At 44.0% G+C, this 15,187-nt stretch overlaps 1 protein-coding gene across 12 annotated transcripts; it reads left to right on the top strand.

Moving 5' to 3' along the window:
* Positions 1-403: 403 nt before the first annotated feature.
* Positions 404-13,654, top strand: anln2 (anillin, actin binding protein 2). Of its 12 annotated transcripts, none has more exons than XM_060061101.1 (25): positions 446-654; positions 1,123-1,215; positions 1,315-1,479; positions 1,818-1,913; positions 2,199-2,371; positions 3,061-3,153; positions 3,327-3,419; positions 4,150-4,225; positions 5,118-6,320; positions 6,514-6,863; positions 7,135-7,229; positions 7,467-7,596; positions 7,788-7,923; positions 8,239-8,427; positions 8,663-8,789; positions 8,888-8,936; positions 9,050-9,103; positions 9,188-9,220; positions 9,332-9,356; positions 9,643-9,752; positions 10,516-10,569; positions 10,985-11,071; positions 11,159-11,266; positions 11,539-11,687; positions 12,889-13,654. In XM_060061101.1, exons 2-25 carry the CDS (start codon positions 1,131-1,133, stop codon positions 13,049-13,051), a joined length of 3,843 nt encoding a protein of 1,280 aa, XP_059917084.1. In that variant the 5' UTR covers positions 446-654; positions 1,123-1,130; the 3' UTR covers positions 13,052-13,654. The 12 variants fall into 12 exon arrangements, with proteins under 12 accessions (XP_059917092.1, XP_059917084.1, XP_059917082.1 ...); XM_060061099.1 differs by having other exon boundaries at positions 4,147-4,225; XM_060061100.1 differs by having other exon boundaries at positions 447-654; positions 4,147-4,225; positions 7,138-7,229.
* The last annotated feature ends 1,533 nt before the right edge of the window (positions 13,655-15,187 follow it).

Raw genomic sequence — 15,187 nt, 5'->3', positions numbered from 1 at the left:
TATTTTCGATTGGGAAGCTGGGAAGGGATTTTGTGATGGCTCTGGTTCCAGCTGTCGGGGAATGAGAGATGATTCTGAAGATCGACTATGAAGAGGGAAAGCGATTGATTTTAATTTTCTTCTTGGCAGAGTGCAATATATGAGCAAGATCAGGGATTAGGTGGGGTGTGTGTGTGTGTGTGTGTGTGTGTGTGTGTGTGTGTGTGTGTGTGTGTGTGTGTGTGTGTGTGTGTGTGTGTGTGTGTGTGTGTGTGTGTGTGTGTGTGTGTGTGTGTGTGTGTGTGTGTGTGTGTGTGTGCGCGCGTGCGTGAGTGTGAGTGTGAGTGTGTGTTTGTGTTAATTTGTGTGCGCTTGCGTGCTTGTTTGTGTTTATATATGTAATTCTTAGTCTCCCCTGCAGAGGGCAGTAATACTCCTCGCCACGTTTAAACTACCAGAATCCCCACAATAGAAGAAGAGGACGTCTCGTTTGTTTGTACTCGGCTGCTCGTCAGAAGACCCGCTGAAATTCAAAGTTTGAAGCGCAGTCACTGGACGTAGTCATGTGTCGAACACCAAACTGATTTATATATTTCAAAATTATTTCAGGTAGTTATCCGTAGTCCGTGTTGAATAGTTCCTGGTGACTGGAATATTGTCTCTACATATTTTCGGGTAAGCAGAGCTTAGCTGACTAACTGACGAGCTTTGTCTTTTCTATGGGTAACGTTAGAGCCACGGAGATTTGCAGTGTCGCTACCGAATAGCTGGGTAATGCGAGCTAAATTAAGTAAAAGGTACAATTTCCACTGAGAATCGAAGTTAATGTATCAATGGAATTAACTGTAGATAATAGAGATATGTTAAAGTGAAAAAAATGACTTTGTGAACTCCTGAGTGGGTTCTTGTGAAATTTGTGTCGGGCGTTTTCAAGTTATCACATTCCAGAACATGCACGTATGAACTGTTGAGCAATGTTTTTTATTTTTGTTAAATCTTATACTATTTAGTCTGGTGCCATTATAATTGGGTATTTTTTGCTTTAGATTAACTTTGGGGAATATCGCTTACTGAATATAAAACCTGACCCATTTCTCCGCCCCCGGAGTTGACTTTTTAGCTGTCAGTTGTTTTCCTCCACAGAGCTCATCATGGAGCCCTCAGGCAGCGGCAGTCAGCTGAAGAGGCCGAGAGCCCCTCTGTCAGACTCTGAAGACAATGTCTTCTCATCCTCAGGTGCGTGTGATAAACGTTATTGTCATATTTTAAACGACACTGTACTAAAAGTTTACAAAGCTTATTGATTCTTTGGGCGGTTAAAATGATCCATGACAGAACGTAACGATGGGCAAAAGCGCCAACGCCTGGATCGGGCTGGTCAGGAGAACCTCAGCCCTAAAACATCTTCTGGACGTTCAACTGAGCAAGCGCTGAAGCCGGACACACCGGCCATCAACTCGGTGCGCTCCCGGGTGCAGCAGCTCACCCAGAGACGAGAAGGTAAGACTCTCTTGAGTCAGGTTTATGCACACAGACAGTTCACAGGTTAAGGCTCTGCTATTGACAACCACTCCCTCAGCTCAGAAAACCTTCATATTTAAATGACTCGATAATCGGCTTCTTAAGACATTAATATGGATCATATATGCCATTAGGGGTACAATATTATGTGTGATCTGATGCATGTTGAACATCAGTGAATATGTTCAACACTATATTGTGTAAGTTATGGCCAGTGAACTCAAGGAAATGCAAATGTAGAATCCACTTACAAATTCCTCCAAAACCTGAAATGAGTCACTCCTAATGGACAATGGACTGCCTGTTGCTCACTTCAGGAGGACCTGTCCTGGCCCAGAGGTGTCTGTCAGATCCCGGGGCTGACAACCTGTCCATCATTCTGCACAACAAGGGCTTCACCGAACATCTCCTAGGTGAGAATCTGCAGAACAACGTGCAATGAAAGTGTAGACATAGCTATTTATAGTTGTTAAAACGATATTACAGAGTACATAATTTTAATGATACTGATTTGATTCAAGCAGATTGCTATAGATTCATGCAGAGTCATTGTTGCACAATACGTGTATGGATCTATATCTTTACCAAAACCCCATCTATAGTTTAGATTGGAGGAGTATATATTGTTATAGCTATCCACCAATGAGCTGATATCTCTCTTGTTATCTGAAGGCAAATGCCCTGCGTTTTCTCACTAGGGGAAGATGAGTTCCATCAGCGCATGGAGCGGTTCAAAGCCCCCATCTTTCAGCCTAGCCCAAGCCTGGTCCCTTCAAGTCCCCGCACCTGCTCGAATTTAGTCTCTGGCATCCAACAGAAACTCCAGGACAGCCTAACCCCCAGCTCCAAGCAGGCAGTCTTCATACGACAGGTATGTCACTTTATCACACGATTATACTACGAAACCTTGACTAACATGACTTTGATTAGATTTACCTATTTATTTATTTAGGTTTTATTTGAGTAAGGACCGATACAAAACCATAGATTGTGAAACAGTCATCTGATGTATGCATCATAGTGTTTTTACTCAAAGCTAATTCACAACACTTAAAAAATAGGAAATAGGAAAATGGAAGTGAGATCAATGGAAGAGAAAATAAGAAGTACAGAGAGAGCACAGTGTAAAAACTAAATATGAGAGCAAGATTGTTGCTGAATTAGCCATAATGTGTTTTTTCTTTTGAATGTGAAAAATGTAGGGATACGTTTCAAGTGGTCTTGCAGTGAGTTACATAACTTTGTCCCTTTTTATTGAAGAGGCAGTTTGGGCAAAAAATGTTCAGTCTACAATTGCCTTTTGACATTGCTTGGGTAGTGGATCTTGTACCACTTTGTAGTCTTGTTATTGTCTTGCAGAGCAGTTGGGGAGCAGCGTTATATATATATATATATATATATATTTCAAGGGTTGTTGTTGTGCTTCAAAAACCTTTGGTTTGTTTTGCCTCTTGTGCAGAGTTTTGCTGCACATGTAAACATGTACAAGAAAAAATCTCACCCAAGATCTCGGTCCTAAATTTTTATTCAGTTCCTCTGCTTTGTTTGTCCACCAACCAGGAGCGAGAGAAAGAGCTGCGCCTGATAAATGCTCAACCCATCAGCGAAAACGCCTGGCTGAAAAGAAGCTCATCCGATCCAACAATATCTGAGGTTAGTAAACAGATTGGCTTTCCCTATGGGGTCAAACCTAATTGATAACTAATGTATTGTGCAGACTTGTTCCTCAAAATTCAGCCCCAACGTTTTTTAAGAATTATCTTCCCCATGGGACACAACATCAAATCCAGCCACTTCCATTTAAAAACAACCTGCGTAAATCCTAGAAGGGGAGGGTCACTCCTGGCCCCTCCCCCTCCACCTGGACGCCTCATGGATATAGAAGGAAAGTCCACTGGCCTCCCGTGCACCCCTGGGACGTGAGTCAGCGTCTAACAGATATCTGAACTATCTGAGTCACCTGCTGCACGTGGGCAGCACTATCAGGAGCACTGCCTCAAGTATCCCATTGAGGCACGGTGGCATTAGAGGAGCATGAATGTCAATATTGAATGAATTGTCAGCCCTTTCTATCTCCTTTTTGTAGTTGGAAGACACTTTCTTTTAAGGCTTCACATTTCTTAAACCTTCATCACAATAAATGTCAATGGTTCTATGGGCTCCACAGTACCATATTCAAACTTTAGTTTGACAGGACACACTTGAAGAGTAATGAACAACCCTAACATGCCTCCAGATACTAACCAAAAGTTAGCTATTGGCTAACTTATAACATAGAATACATTTTTTTATCCAATAACAAAAGGTTGTTTCATTGCTCTTCAATGGTAAATAAAATAAAATGGTGTCTTAAGAGAAGGAGAAAATCCCCTATGGTCACTTCCCCAGTCATAAACAGTTCTGAATAACTTGCTTGGTGTGAAAGGGTGACACCTCATGGTATTATGGTGCTTTGACATGACATGGGTAATTCACATTCACTGTTGTACCAATCTATTCTTATTGATTTGAACAAATCAAACTGACAGATTTGGAGTTTTCTGGTACAGTAAGTAAAACTCATTTTGAGTCTGCCATCAGAACTAAGTGGCAAAATGAAGCTGGATTTTCTAATCTTTGATATAACTCTACTTACTTGTTTTCCAGCAGGGAGTTAACTCGGCAGATGGCAGTTTCACTGAAACTCTTGCTCCTAAATCAGAGAAGCCAGAGGAGAAAACCACAGGTAAGGTTGTATAACATGCCACTGATATTTGCCAAATATTTTTTTGCAATTTAACATAGGCAAAGTGTTGATGATATTGACATTGACAAAAGGGTCAAATGAATTGAGTTTAAGTCAACAGCATATCTATAGCCTGAAATTAAAATGTCATTGAATTTCAGATTTACCTTACAACTACAATACATTTTTTTACTTGTAGAAAGAGCACAGGCATTTTGAGAAAACCAACAAGTCATTTTTTAATCAGTTTTCCTGTCTGTGTTGGTAATAGGGGGGTAACGGTTCACGTTATTCAGGGATTGGTTCTTTCCACTTTCTTTTGGTCCCTTTCAGTTCGGTGCCTTTTTATAAACCTAGGAACGGCTCACCGTGACCTTGTTTGCTGTTGTTTAGGTTTAGGCCCTGCCGGCTTCTCTACCCTTGCACTTGCCAGAGTTACATTGTTATGGCGTTGGGTCGCCATAAATGGCTCAACATGTTTGAAGTAGTAGGCTATAAGTAATGCATGTCGGCAATGGTCATTGAATTATAAAATGTTATCTCTGCAATGGCATTTGTCCAGGTGTAATACCAATGTACCTAGGCTTGAATGACGCTGGGTCGAACAACCTCTCACTCGGTCAGCTCACTGAATCCCTACCAACTTTACTGCTGTCTCTAACTTTGTTCTTTACTGACCAATCATCACTCACTTGTATAACTGTCCTGCTAATATTAATTATCACTGTTACTAATAGATATATGGCTACGACTTCAAAATGTGCTTTAATCAAACGTTCTTTTTTCTTTTTTGACGGGAATCGTTCCAGCCCTCATTGGTAAATGTCTATAAATACGAATACATACAGCGGCTTGTTAGTGCAGAGATGTGTTCATTTTTACCACTCCACAGGTGAAAAGGAACCATGTGACACTCTGACTGCTGCCACTTGTGTAGAGATTGAGAACTGCAGTGAATATGAAGAGAAGAACATGTGTAGGGAGCCAGACTCCCCTAAAGTCGAAAGAGACGACAAAGAGAAGGAAGAAGATGGTTCCGTGAGGGAGGAGAAGGTCATAGGGTCTCCTGTTCAGCCCTGTGAGCTATTCATTGATGAAGATCAGAGTGTTTTAGAGTCGCCCCCTGCCAAGGAGATGAGCGGGCAGACCCGCGAGTCACCTGTACCGATCGAAGAGGGAGCGTCCGAGGCTCTGTTGTTGGAGGGAAAGGAAGAGCGCCGTGGCTCCTCCCATGGCGAAGAGGACATGGAGCCTTCCACGGACGAAGAACAGCGGCTGTGGCATTACCCTCAGGGCGGGGACGATGGGGAGAGGGAGGCCACCGTAGAAGCCTTGGGAGAACCTGAGGGGGAATCCTGGCCTGCAGGTGAGGAGCAGGAGAAAAGCGGGGGTCAAGGTGCACAGCCAGACGTCCAGGACAGAGACGATGGCCAGACGATGGCATTGGTTTCGAGGGGTTCTGAAAGTCTGGAACCTGAGGAAGCCATCATAATGGATGAACGCATAGAGTCAGAAGTCAGCCCTTTGGTTGAATCCCTTGCAACTGAAAAGGCCATCAGGCATTCTAATGTTGATCATTTCGATGGAGACCGAGAAGCCTGTAATACGGATCCAATGCCGACCGTAGACACGTTGGCTCAAACGGACACGGGGAAATTAGAAGAAACCTACGTGGAATTTAAGGGACCAGCAGAACCGAGCATTCTGGAGCAAACGGAGCCGTGTGGCAGAGCGAGGGAACATCGAGCTATGACGGGCAACGACCCTGCGCCCAACCCTGGAGCAGTGGACGACATGGCTCCAATGAACCGGTGTGATCCCACGCACTCCCACCCAGACAAAGCAGCTCAGCCTGCGTCAGAGGACCCAGTAGAAGAGATGGAAGGACTGGAGCCAGCGCCCGCTGACGGAGGACCCTGTGCTCCAGACGGGCCAAATGACGACACCCAGACGGAGGCAGAGGAGGCCCCGCCGACAGGCGGGAGAGGCATTCAGAAGAAAGTCACCTTCATCATGGAGCCTGAGCTTATCAATGATTCACTCCTATCGGAGGCAAACACTTCCTGTGAGTCCCAAGCCGAGAGTAGCTTTTCAGGTGAGATGTATACATTGGCTTGGAAATCCACGGGGGGTGAGCACTTCGGTGGGCTGCGGTGGATACTCGGTAACGGGCAGGAAAGAAAAGATCACCAGAGCTTGATGAGAAATAGTGGTCCTTTTTAGGGGAGAGGTGTGCACGATTGCCAGTACATTGAGTAATGCAGCTACTGCTTTGTGTCTGTCCACAGGAGAGCTGAGCTCCCATGACGAGACCAACACGGCGGAGATGATTGACCAGATGTTCGAGGAGGTGCTGGAGTACGCCGGACGCATGGAGGAAGAGCGGCGGGACAACGAGGACGCAGAAGACCGCGACAGCGGCATCGGGAACTACAGTGGGGACAAGAGCAAGATGGACACCGAGTCCGAGAAGGAGAGGAGTGAGGAAGAGGAGGGGGAGCAGCCCGAGAAGAAGTGCTTGGAGAGAGGGGGAGAGAACGAGGCGCTGGAGACCAGTGAGGACGAGTTGCTGACCTTCCCTCCCAGTGGCATCCTGTCTCCCCTCAGCAAGTCAGTAGAGGCTGTGGTCACTCCTCTGGTAGGTACCGCACCCATCCCTCTCAAACACATCACAACAAGTACAGAATCCTTCAGTCAGGCTGTTTAGATACTAGGCGGTTATCTAGGGCTATATCTCATGAATCAGTTTGGTCGGCTTCCAGTTGTCGAGAGCCGAGGCAGAACCTTAACCGAAGGTCAACCAAGAAACATTTGTGACTTTTCTTTTAATTTAGTTTTTGACGGTCTGAATAGTATTTGAATACTTTTCTGTATTGTATTAACGTCTGCACGTTTGACACTCCAACAAGCAGCGTCTGGCAGTGTCCACTCCCCCGTCTCTGCTCCTGACTCCAGAAGAAGAGCCATTCACAGCCCCTGCAGCGGAGTCTGCTCCCTTATACAGGTACCAGCTCAATCCCTTGTTGCTGTATCTATGCTACAGTGCATTTGACATTTCTCTGATAACTTCATGCCGTTTACAGTATAGAATTGGTCACCCCACAAACTGTTTTGAACGGGGAGTGTAAGTAAAAAGATAGTTCATTCTGCTGGAAACTGTGTTTAAATTGTATCATGGGTCTCTTGATTCTGTAGTATTTCTGTGGCTGGTGTGAATTTGCTTGTGTCTATCCATTGACAGCATTGATGCCTACCGCACTCAAAGGCAGAGCAAGCTGCCTGCCATTCAAAGTGTGACTCCTGCAGTTCAGAGGAGGGCCCCAGAGAAATCCCGCCCTCCGCCTTCTATCAGCACTAAAGAAAAGATTGTGGTGAATACTACAACAATCTGTTTTAATCCAATATGCTCTCCCACTTCCTTCCAAACGCAAATTCAATTAATTAGTTATTCTCTGATGTTTGATATATGTAAGAAAGGATAATAAAGTCCTCCCTAATGGAATCCGCGTCGTATGACATGATGAACATTGTGTGTGTATTGTTTTGTCCTGTGGCGTTCCAGGCCCTCACCGAGGAGGCTAGGAAACTGCAGACGGTGATCTCCCAGACCCTGCAGGCGCTGGGCTGCTGCACCGATGAGACCCACGGCCGGGGCTCACTGGAAGAGGCCGAGGCGGAGAAGCTCCTGCTGGTCTCCTGTATGTACTGTGCCGCTGGGCTCAGCGGGCTACAGCCTGACCACTGTTCAGTGTGCACTGCCATACAGTACAAGCTTCATTATGGGGGGCGAGTAGGAAGGGTTCTAGGACCATGCTGTTTTAGTGGTTCACTTGAGCATTGTGGTTTAGTATGAATTAGTAAATAAATATGCAGTTACTTTATGCGTCATTATTCAACGTTGGGTAATGAGTTCAAATAGATTGCAAATACTTCTAGTACATTCCCCACCTTTTTAATCAGCATTACTTATTGTAATGGCCCTTTCGTTAATCGTTGGTCCTCATTGGTTCCAGGTGAGAAGCGTGCAGCTCTGCTGGCGGAGGTGACCAGGCTGAGGGATGAGAGGGGTTCAGCCTCTGAGGAGCCGGCCGGAGCTGATGGGGACTACATCTCCCAGCAGCCCTGCAGAGGGACTGTCAATATCGGCAATGTCCAGCTGCCTCTCAAAGTGGAGTTTGTCTGCTCCTCTCGTAACCGCAAAGGTATGGGACCCTTGAAACCATCGTCCAGTTAAAGTGTTATTGTTGGTGTTTGTCAAGCTATTCACTAAATACCATTCTTTCATACACATCATCGCATTCACAACGGCTCAGCAAGCTATATATAAACGATATAATATAGTGTATATATATCATATAATTTAATATATATTTTATAATAATATAACTCCACTTGGATAACAGTGATTGCTCTTTTTTTTTTGTTGCCCTTTATAAGGTCGCCCAAGTCACTACTTCTTCATTCTGATTCGCTACGGCCCCTGCAACATCGTGGCAACTCCCTTGGCCACAGCTGCCGACGCCAAAAACGGAGACACGATCTCGTTCCCCACCTCTGTCACTTTGTAAGATTTAGCCTCCGGTGTTTTATTCTTTTAAATGTTCACCGTTTCCCCTATTTCTCATGTCCGTAATATATTGATCTATAATCCATCCGTTTCAGAAAGGACATTCGCTCCAACTTTGAGATTGACGTGGAAGTGTATAGCCTGGTATGATTTCTTCTTTTAATGATGTAGTTGACCCTGAAAAGAAAGAGACAACACTGACGCATGACTTGATTCAGTTTGGATTGAATTTGTAATGGACCTCTTCTCCTTTCCAGGCCCACGCATCAGGGAGCACCTGCACTGTGGATCGCATCTCCACCAAACCCCGGGTAACTGATACTGTTCCATACGTGTTTCATAGGACTTGAGTGAAGGAACATTTGATTTACACCCTCTGCCTTTTACACTTACAGGTCACCCCAAGGAAGCTCCTGAGTACAATCACTGTGAGTTTTACCCTCACAATGTTCAGGGACAGTTCAATTGTATAAATAATCGAAAATAATATAAATTTTATCGGAAATTCAAATACTTCTTTTGACCTTTTCCTTTTCTAGCATCGGTCCAATAACAGTTTGACAGGTATGTTGCCTCCTCTTTCGTGGCATTTATCTCGATCAATTCGTCTCTACTTGCCATCTGGTATGATAGCAGTTGTTGATATTATAATATGAATATAAAACTATTCAGAAACACAGCAAATATGTATTTATGTAGCAAACCCAAACTGAACACGGGACAGAAGAAACCCATGAGTTTGAAGTTGCTTTTCTTTTTTTGACTATGTATGCATGTATGTAGGGTCCATCATTTCTGAATCAGGTTTCATAAAGTTTGTATTGTTTCTAATCTGCTGTCTCTGGTACAGCTTCCACACTGCCTGCCCTGAACACACGCCGCTCCAGTAGCTTCTGCCTGGTGGGCTCCCATAAGATCACTCTGTCCTCGCTGGGACAGACTAAGTTCCCTCTGGATAAGGTATGTTGCTCTCCTTGGTACTGATCCTCAAAGGATGGTCATGTATTTAGATACATTTACAGTTTTGTATATTTATCCATGCTTTCGGATACAGTCGGGATGGTCAGATATCACTGCTTCTAAAAGTATACATTTCCATGTACTTATATCTAGCCTTAAGATAAACATGTTGATAGGTTGTAGAGTTCCTTTTTTGTGTTCATTAAATGTTCACTTTGTTGTTGTGAACTCTTATAGGGTCTTTGACAGGTTTAAATCTTGACAAGTGTTATATGCAGGTAAATAATCTTTTTATGATCTGGATTACATTTAATGATCGAATGATATTATAGGTAGCAATATTTTCTAAACATCTTTCTGCTTAAATCAGAATACTTTGAAACAACACTATTGTGAAGGTGAGAAGGAGCCCATCTGAATTTGTTTGGTTATAATAGACTTCGTACCCCATATGCCTTTAGAAACAATGGAATGGTGGCTGTTTTTGTCCATGTACCATTGTTATGAATGACATTGAGCACAGATGGCCAGTGTTAGGTAATATTTCCATGGGCACGTGCCACTTGCATGGGTATCCAACACTGGTGAGGGGTTTGGGCCACGTTGACGTCGCTTGGCCACTGAGCCAGAGTACACTGCCTCACTCCCACTCCTCTTAATCTTTTTTTTTTTTTTTAAATTTCAGCACTTAACTGGGTGTCACTGGTGATGTAATCTCTCTTCCTCCCTATGTCTCCCTCCCCCCTCCCCTTCCTCCACTCAGATGAAATTTGATGGGAAAATCAGGAAGCTCCTGGGAGATGAGTTTCAGGAAAAGGTTTTCTGCATGTTCAAATCCTTGGCCCCTCTCACCTCCCATCACCCATCACATCGTGTTTCTCTTTCCCTCTAGAGACTGACCAGTTCTAGACTTAAATCAGGAAATCCGTGCGTGTGTTTGTGCGTGTGTTTTCATTTTCCCATTGCATTGACATCAATCATTAGATATTTATACAATCATAACTCCAACGTTCCTAAAATGTCCCTAAAGTATTTTTAAAGTAAGAGATCCCAACAGCCATGTCAGGCTCTTAAAGAATATATCTTAAAATGAGTATAATGTACTTGTAAGGCATGCACATTTTGGATGTTTGAGTACTTAAATCTCACCGTAATCCAGCTGGCCAATGGCTTGATAGCTGATGGTTCCTAAACTCATAGTGCGTGGGCCATCATCCTCCCTCGGTTCCCAGGTTCCCTTCCTGTCTCCTCTGGAGGGCAACATCTACCTGCGCCTGGACAGCGAGGGCCACTCCAGTGTGCAGCACCAGGGCTTCCTGGTGAGGGGCTTCCACCTGCTGTGTATATTTGCCTGGTTCCTGAGTGAATGGGTTGATTATAATTGTACTCCTTGGGCGTTTCCCCAGACCATGTTTGAGGTGGTGAATGGATTTGGGGCGTGGCACCGGCGCTTCTTCACACTGGAGGGCTCCCACATGTTTTACTGGAACCACCCCAATGACAAGGAGGCCAAGGTACGACGGATAAAAGCATTCATTATTTTCTATGATAATTTATGCACATATTTATATTTTTTGTGTTTTATGAGTCCAGAAGTCACGCCCAGTGTTTCCTGGCAGTATTTTTCTTTTCAACCGTTTTGTTGTGTTTGTCCCCACAACACACAAGTACCAGTGTTCCAGCTCAGTGCATGGGTTGGAGCCCATGCCTATGAGTGGCCTGTTGGGCTGGGAATACGCAACACCTCGCCAACGTCTCTTCTTGTTTCCTGTTTGGTTGTGTGCAGGCAGCAGAGGGCACCATTTCTCTGGCCAGTTCGCCCAGCCTGTGTGTGAAGCCTGTGAAGAGGGACTCCTGTGCTCGACCTTTCACCTTTGAGCTTGTCAGCAACCTCCAAACACAGCTGAGGAATGAGGCCAAGGAGACCGTAGCAAAGTAAGATACATTTCTTTGTATGTGTATTCGTATTGACATAATGCGCATTGATGAAACATTTATAAGTAGTTTTGTTTACATTCGTGGCAAGAGCAGTCCAACACTAAATGCATCAGCCAAATCAGTGCAACAAATACCAATATCAATTTCAGGTTAAATCATGCCAGGAGAGCCGGTTACAATGGTTAAATAACCCAGATCTTAGCAAGATGCCTAAACACTGCTCCTAAATCCATGTTTAACATGGATTCACTGCAAGCTGTCAGGATAAAAGTGTCTGGAAAAATGTTAAATTAACCAAATCACACCGCAAGCACCCGTAACCCGTATATAAATATTACGGTTTCAGCTAACGGGAAAAGGAAGGGGTTTCCTTATTCAAAAGCTCTGCAACATTCAGAGCTGAATGGGGCAGAGGTTGGATGCATCCATAAATCATAATACTGGGGTCGTCTTTTAAGGCTTTTGTTTTATATTGGGGGGGAGGGGGGCGTTGATTTGCAATGATGCTGTTTTTTTGCTTGGCTCAAAGATTTGATCAATGGAGCCATTAAATATAAAACGTAAGATTGCCCTATTCTACATGTGTTACTGCATTATTTATGCAGCAGAAAAAATGTCGGGAACCTAATCATGTTTCACCATGTAGCCGGAATTTTAAAGACTTGCACCTAAACAAATATGGAGTTCAATTTCAAGGCTTTCCTCGAGGCATCTTACCCTTCATATATAATGCATATCAGACACGCCCCACGGGAGCCTGCCGGCAGTTCAAAGTGGACCACTGTGTACCGTAGAGCTGCTTGACTATGGGAAAAAATCCTAATCTCGATTATTTTGATCAATATTGAAATCCCATTATTCAAGCCATCATTTTTTTGTTTGAATGCATGATGCATTTGCTCATAATTTCTCTCCAAAAAAACACTTTGTAACTGGAAAATTTGAAATTTTCCCTTAAAAGAATACCCAAAATGTTTATAATGGAACATTTTCAAATCGAAAAGGGTTTACAAATAATGTATCCAGCTGCAATTTCTATAAAACATTTTATGAATAAAATAAAAATACTTAAAAAAATCGCAGTTTCAACTCTACTATATTAGACTTTATTCGCGATCAAAATTCTATCAATTGCACAGGCCTACCACTGTGGCTGAGTCCCCCCTGACAGACCAGCGTCTCTGTCTCTGCCCACCAGGCGCTGGTTCTCCTCAGACACCAAGCAAGAGCGCTGCGACTGGATGGACAAACTCAACCAGGTACTGCTGGACCTGCACACGTGGACCCCCACACAGGCCCACAGCCAGCCCCAGGAGGCCTCCAGCAGCAGCAGCAGCAGCCTGAGGGAGAGCCTGCTCTAACCCTGCCCTGGGGTGGGGGGGGGAGGCGCGCCTGGCCGACAGCACATCAATCAATAATCACTCTGTTGGAGCCGAGGTGCATGAGGGGTGAGCAGGAGTGGGGCCTGCGACAGCCGTTGGCAGTAGAAAATAGATTAAGACCTTTTTCTTCACTGCTAATTTTGCTGCTAAAATCAAAGTAGATTAGCTCTAATCTTGTGTATTCTTGTTCATATCAGAATTCTTAGAGAAACAAATTTGTATTTTTGAGTCGAGGCCTAAGGGATCCATTATTACCTTGATTGTCACTTGCCAGTTGGATATTGTTCTATTGGGATGGTGTCCATTGGTGTTGGCTCTTATGGGTGCAGGGGAGGAAATCAATTATTTTGGCAATAATCTCTCCTGCTATTATTGATCAACTATTATTGTTCAATTACCATTTTGAGATGAAGCCTTCTGATATGGGCTAATATATTTGAAGTACAAAAGACACATTTTCAGATGTGCATATTTTGTTTGACTATAACTGGAAACAACATAAAAAAAAAGTAGAACACTGCTGCAATCCTTGACACTAATAGAAGTCAGAAGAATATATAATGAATGTATAATAAAGGCATGGGTTACACATGCTAGTGTTGGACCGAGTGCCGTTTTGGGTGAGACGGATGAATGCGCCCTGACGCAGCCAAGTGTGTTTGGTGGCATGACACGGGAGAGTACTCTTGGATTGACAACTCCATTGAAAAAATGAAGTTGTGGTAGCCTTATTTTGGGTTAAATTGGCTTCAAATGCTAAAGATTGGTTAAAATCTTAGGTTTTGTGTTGCACAATGGCCTGCCCATCCTTATACAGTAGAGAGTCAGGGTTTGGTATGGCAAAATATATGCGGAAACAGATTTGGGGTGCTGAAGGGACAATGGAGAATGTGTTGCACTGTATGTTATCTCTTGTACTATCCAATTAAATTTTCTGCTCTTTTCCCTCTGTGTATCATTAATTTTCTATGTATACTCCTGTCGCTCTGTTCGTATGATCCATTCATCTTTCCTCAATTCTATGCACCGTTCTATGCACCAATAAAAATAAAAATAAAAGCCTGAAAAGAGCCGTCTGTCTTTCTGCAGATCTTAATGTAGGATATTGGCATCGCAAAGTCTTGAGGACTTGAATGACAACGCCTCCCGAAGCCTGGGAAGTTGTCGTGTTCTTGGTTGAGTCCCTCATGCCCTCGTGATTATTCAGGCTTATGGACTGGACACAGTCTTGAAGGATTACTGTGTTCTTTGGAAACGCCTTCATGAGGTCAAATCTTTCCATCTCTTCACATTAAATAAATTTGAAATTACTGTCAACCCGTAAGGCACCCTGCCTTCCCTCGCTGTGTATGATGTACTCCAGTATGTTTCCATACCATGGTTATAGGCAAAATGTGAAATGCTGAACTTAAAGATGTTGTTCTCTTGCTCCTATGGCAGGGATGTATATGAGAATCATCACACTTGGTAAAGATTTCACTCCTTTTGGAAATGCTAATCATTTCCAGTGAGCAGTGTCCGTCTGTCTGTCTGTCCGTCTGTCTTGAGGCTCTCATAGATACCAGTACACACGCGGCATGGTATAGAGTCCGCCAGGAAAGCAGCTTAGGTCAGGAATGTCATGAAGGAAGTGGTCTGGAATTAGACTTCCTGTACCTCTCATAGCTCCTCGGGGTGGAGGTGGTGCTATGATGCAGTGCCAGGTGATGACAACAATGGTGTGGTGTGTGTGGGTTAACTGATGGGTAAGGTCCTCTCACTAGTCAAGGTTGGAGGAGAAACTAGTTCCTTACACACCCTAGGAAATGACAAGACTGGGAGACCGGGTCCCTGTCTCCCGCCATCACCCAGGTGGCCTCCAGGTCCGAGGCCTGGAGGCCATTCTACACAACATCCGTTGGTCTGATCTAGACCCTCCACCCCTTAAATGGCTCTTGTGGAAGCCATGGACAAAAGGTAGCACTGATATGATGGCCTTGCAAAAACAAGAGTGGCCTTCAAACACATCCTTTTGTGGGAAAAATTTTTTTGATGTAATCCAAGTATATTATCTCATATTTTGTAAATGTAATATAACTTGACTCGATCTTCAGACATTGCAATTGCAAAATAAAA

Source organism: Gadus macrocephalus, chromosome 9, assembly GCF_031168955.1.
Source record: "Gadus macrocephalus chromosome 9, ASM3116895v1".
Taxonomy (NCBI): domain Eukaryota; kingdom Metazoa; phylum Chordata; class Actinopteri; order Gadiformes; family Gadidae; genus Gadus; species Gadus macrocephalus.
Note: the sequence above shows the minus strand (reverse complement) of the source record. Positions and strands in the feature narration are given on the sequence as shown.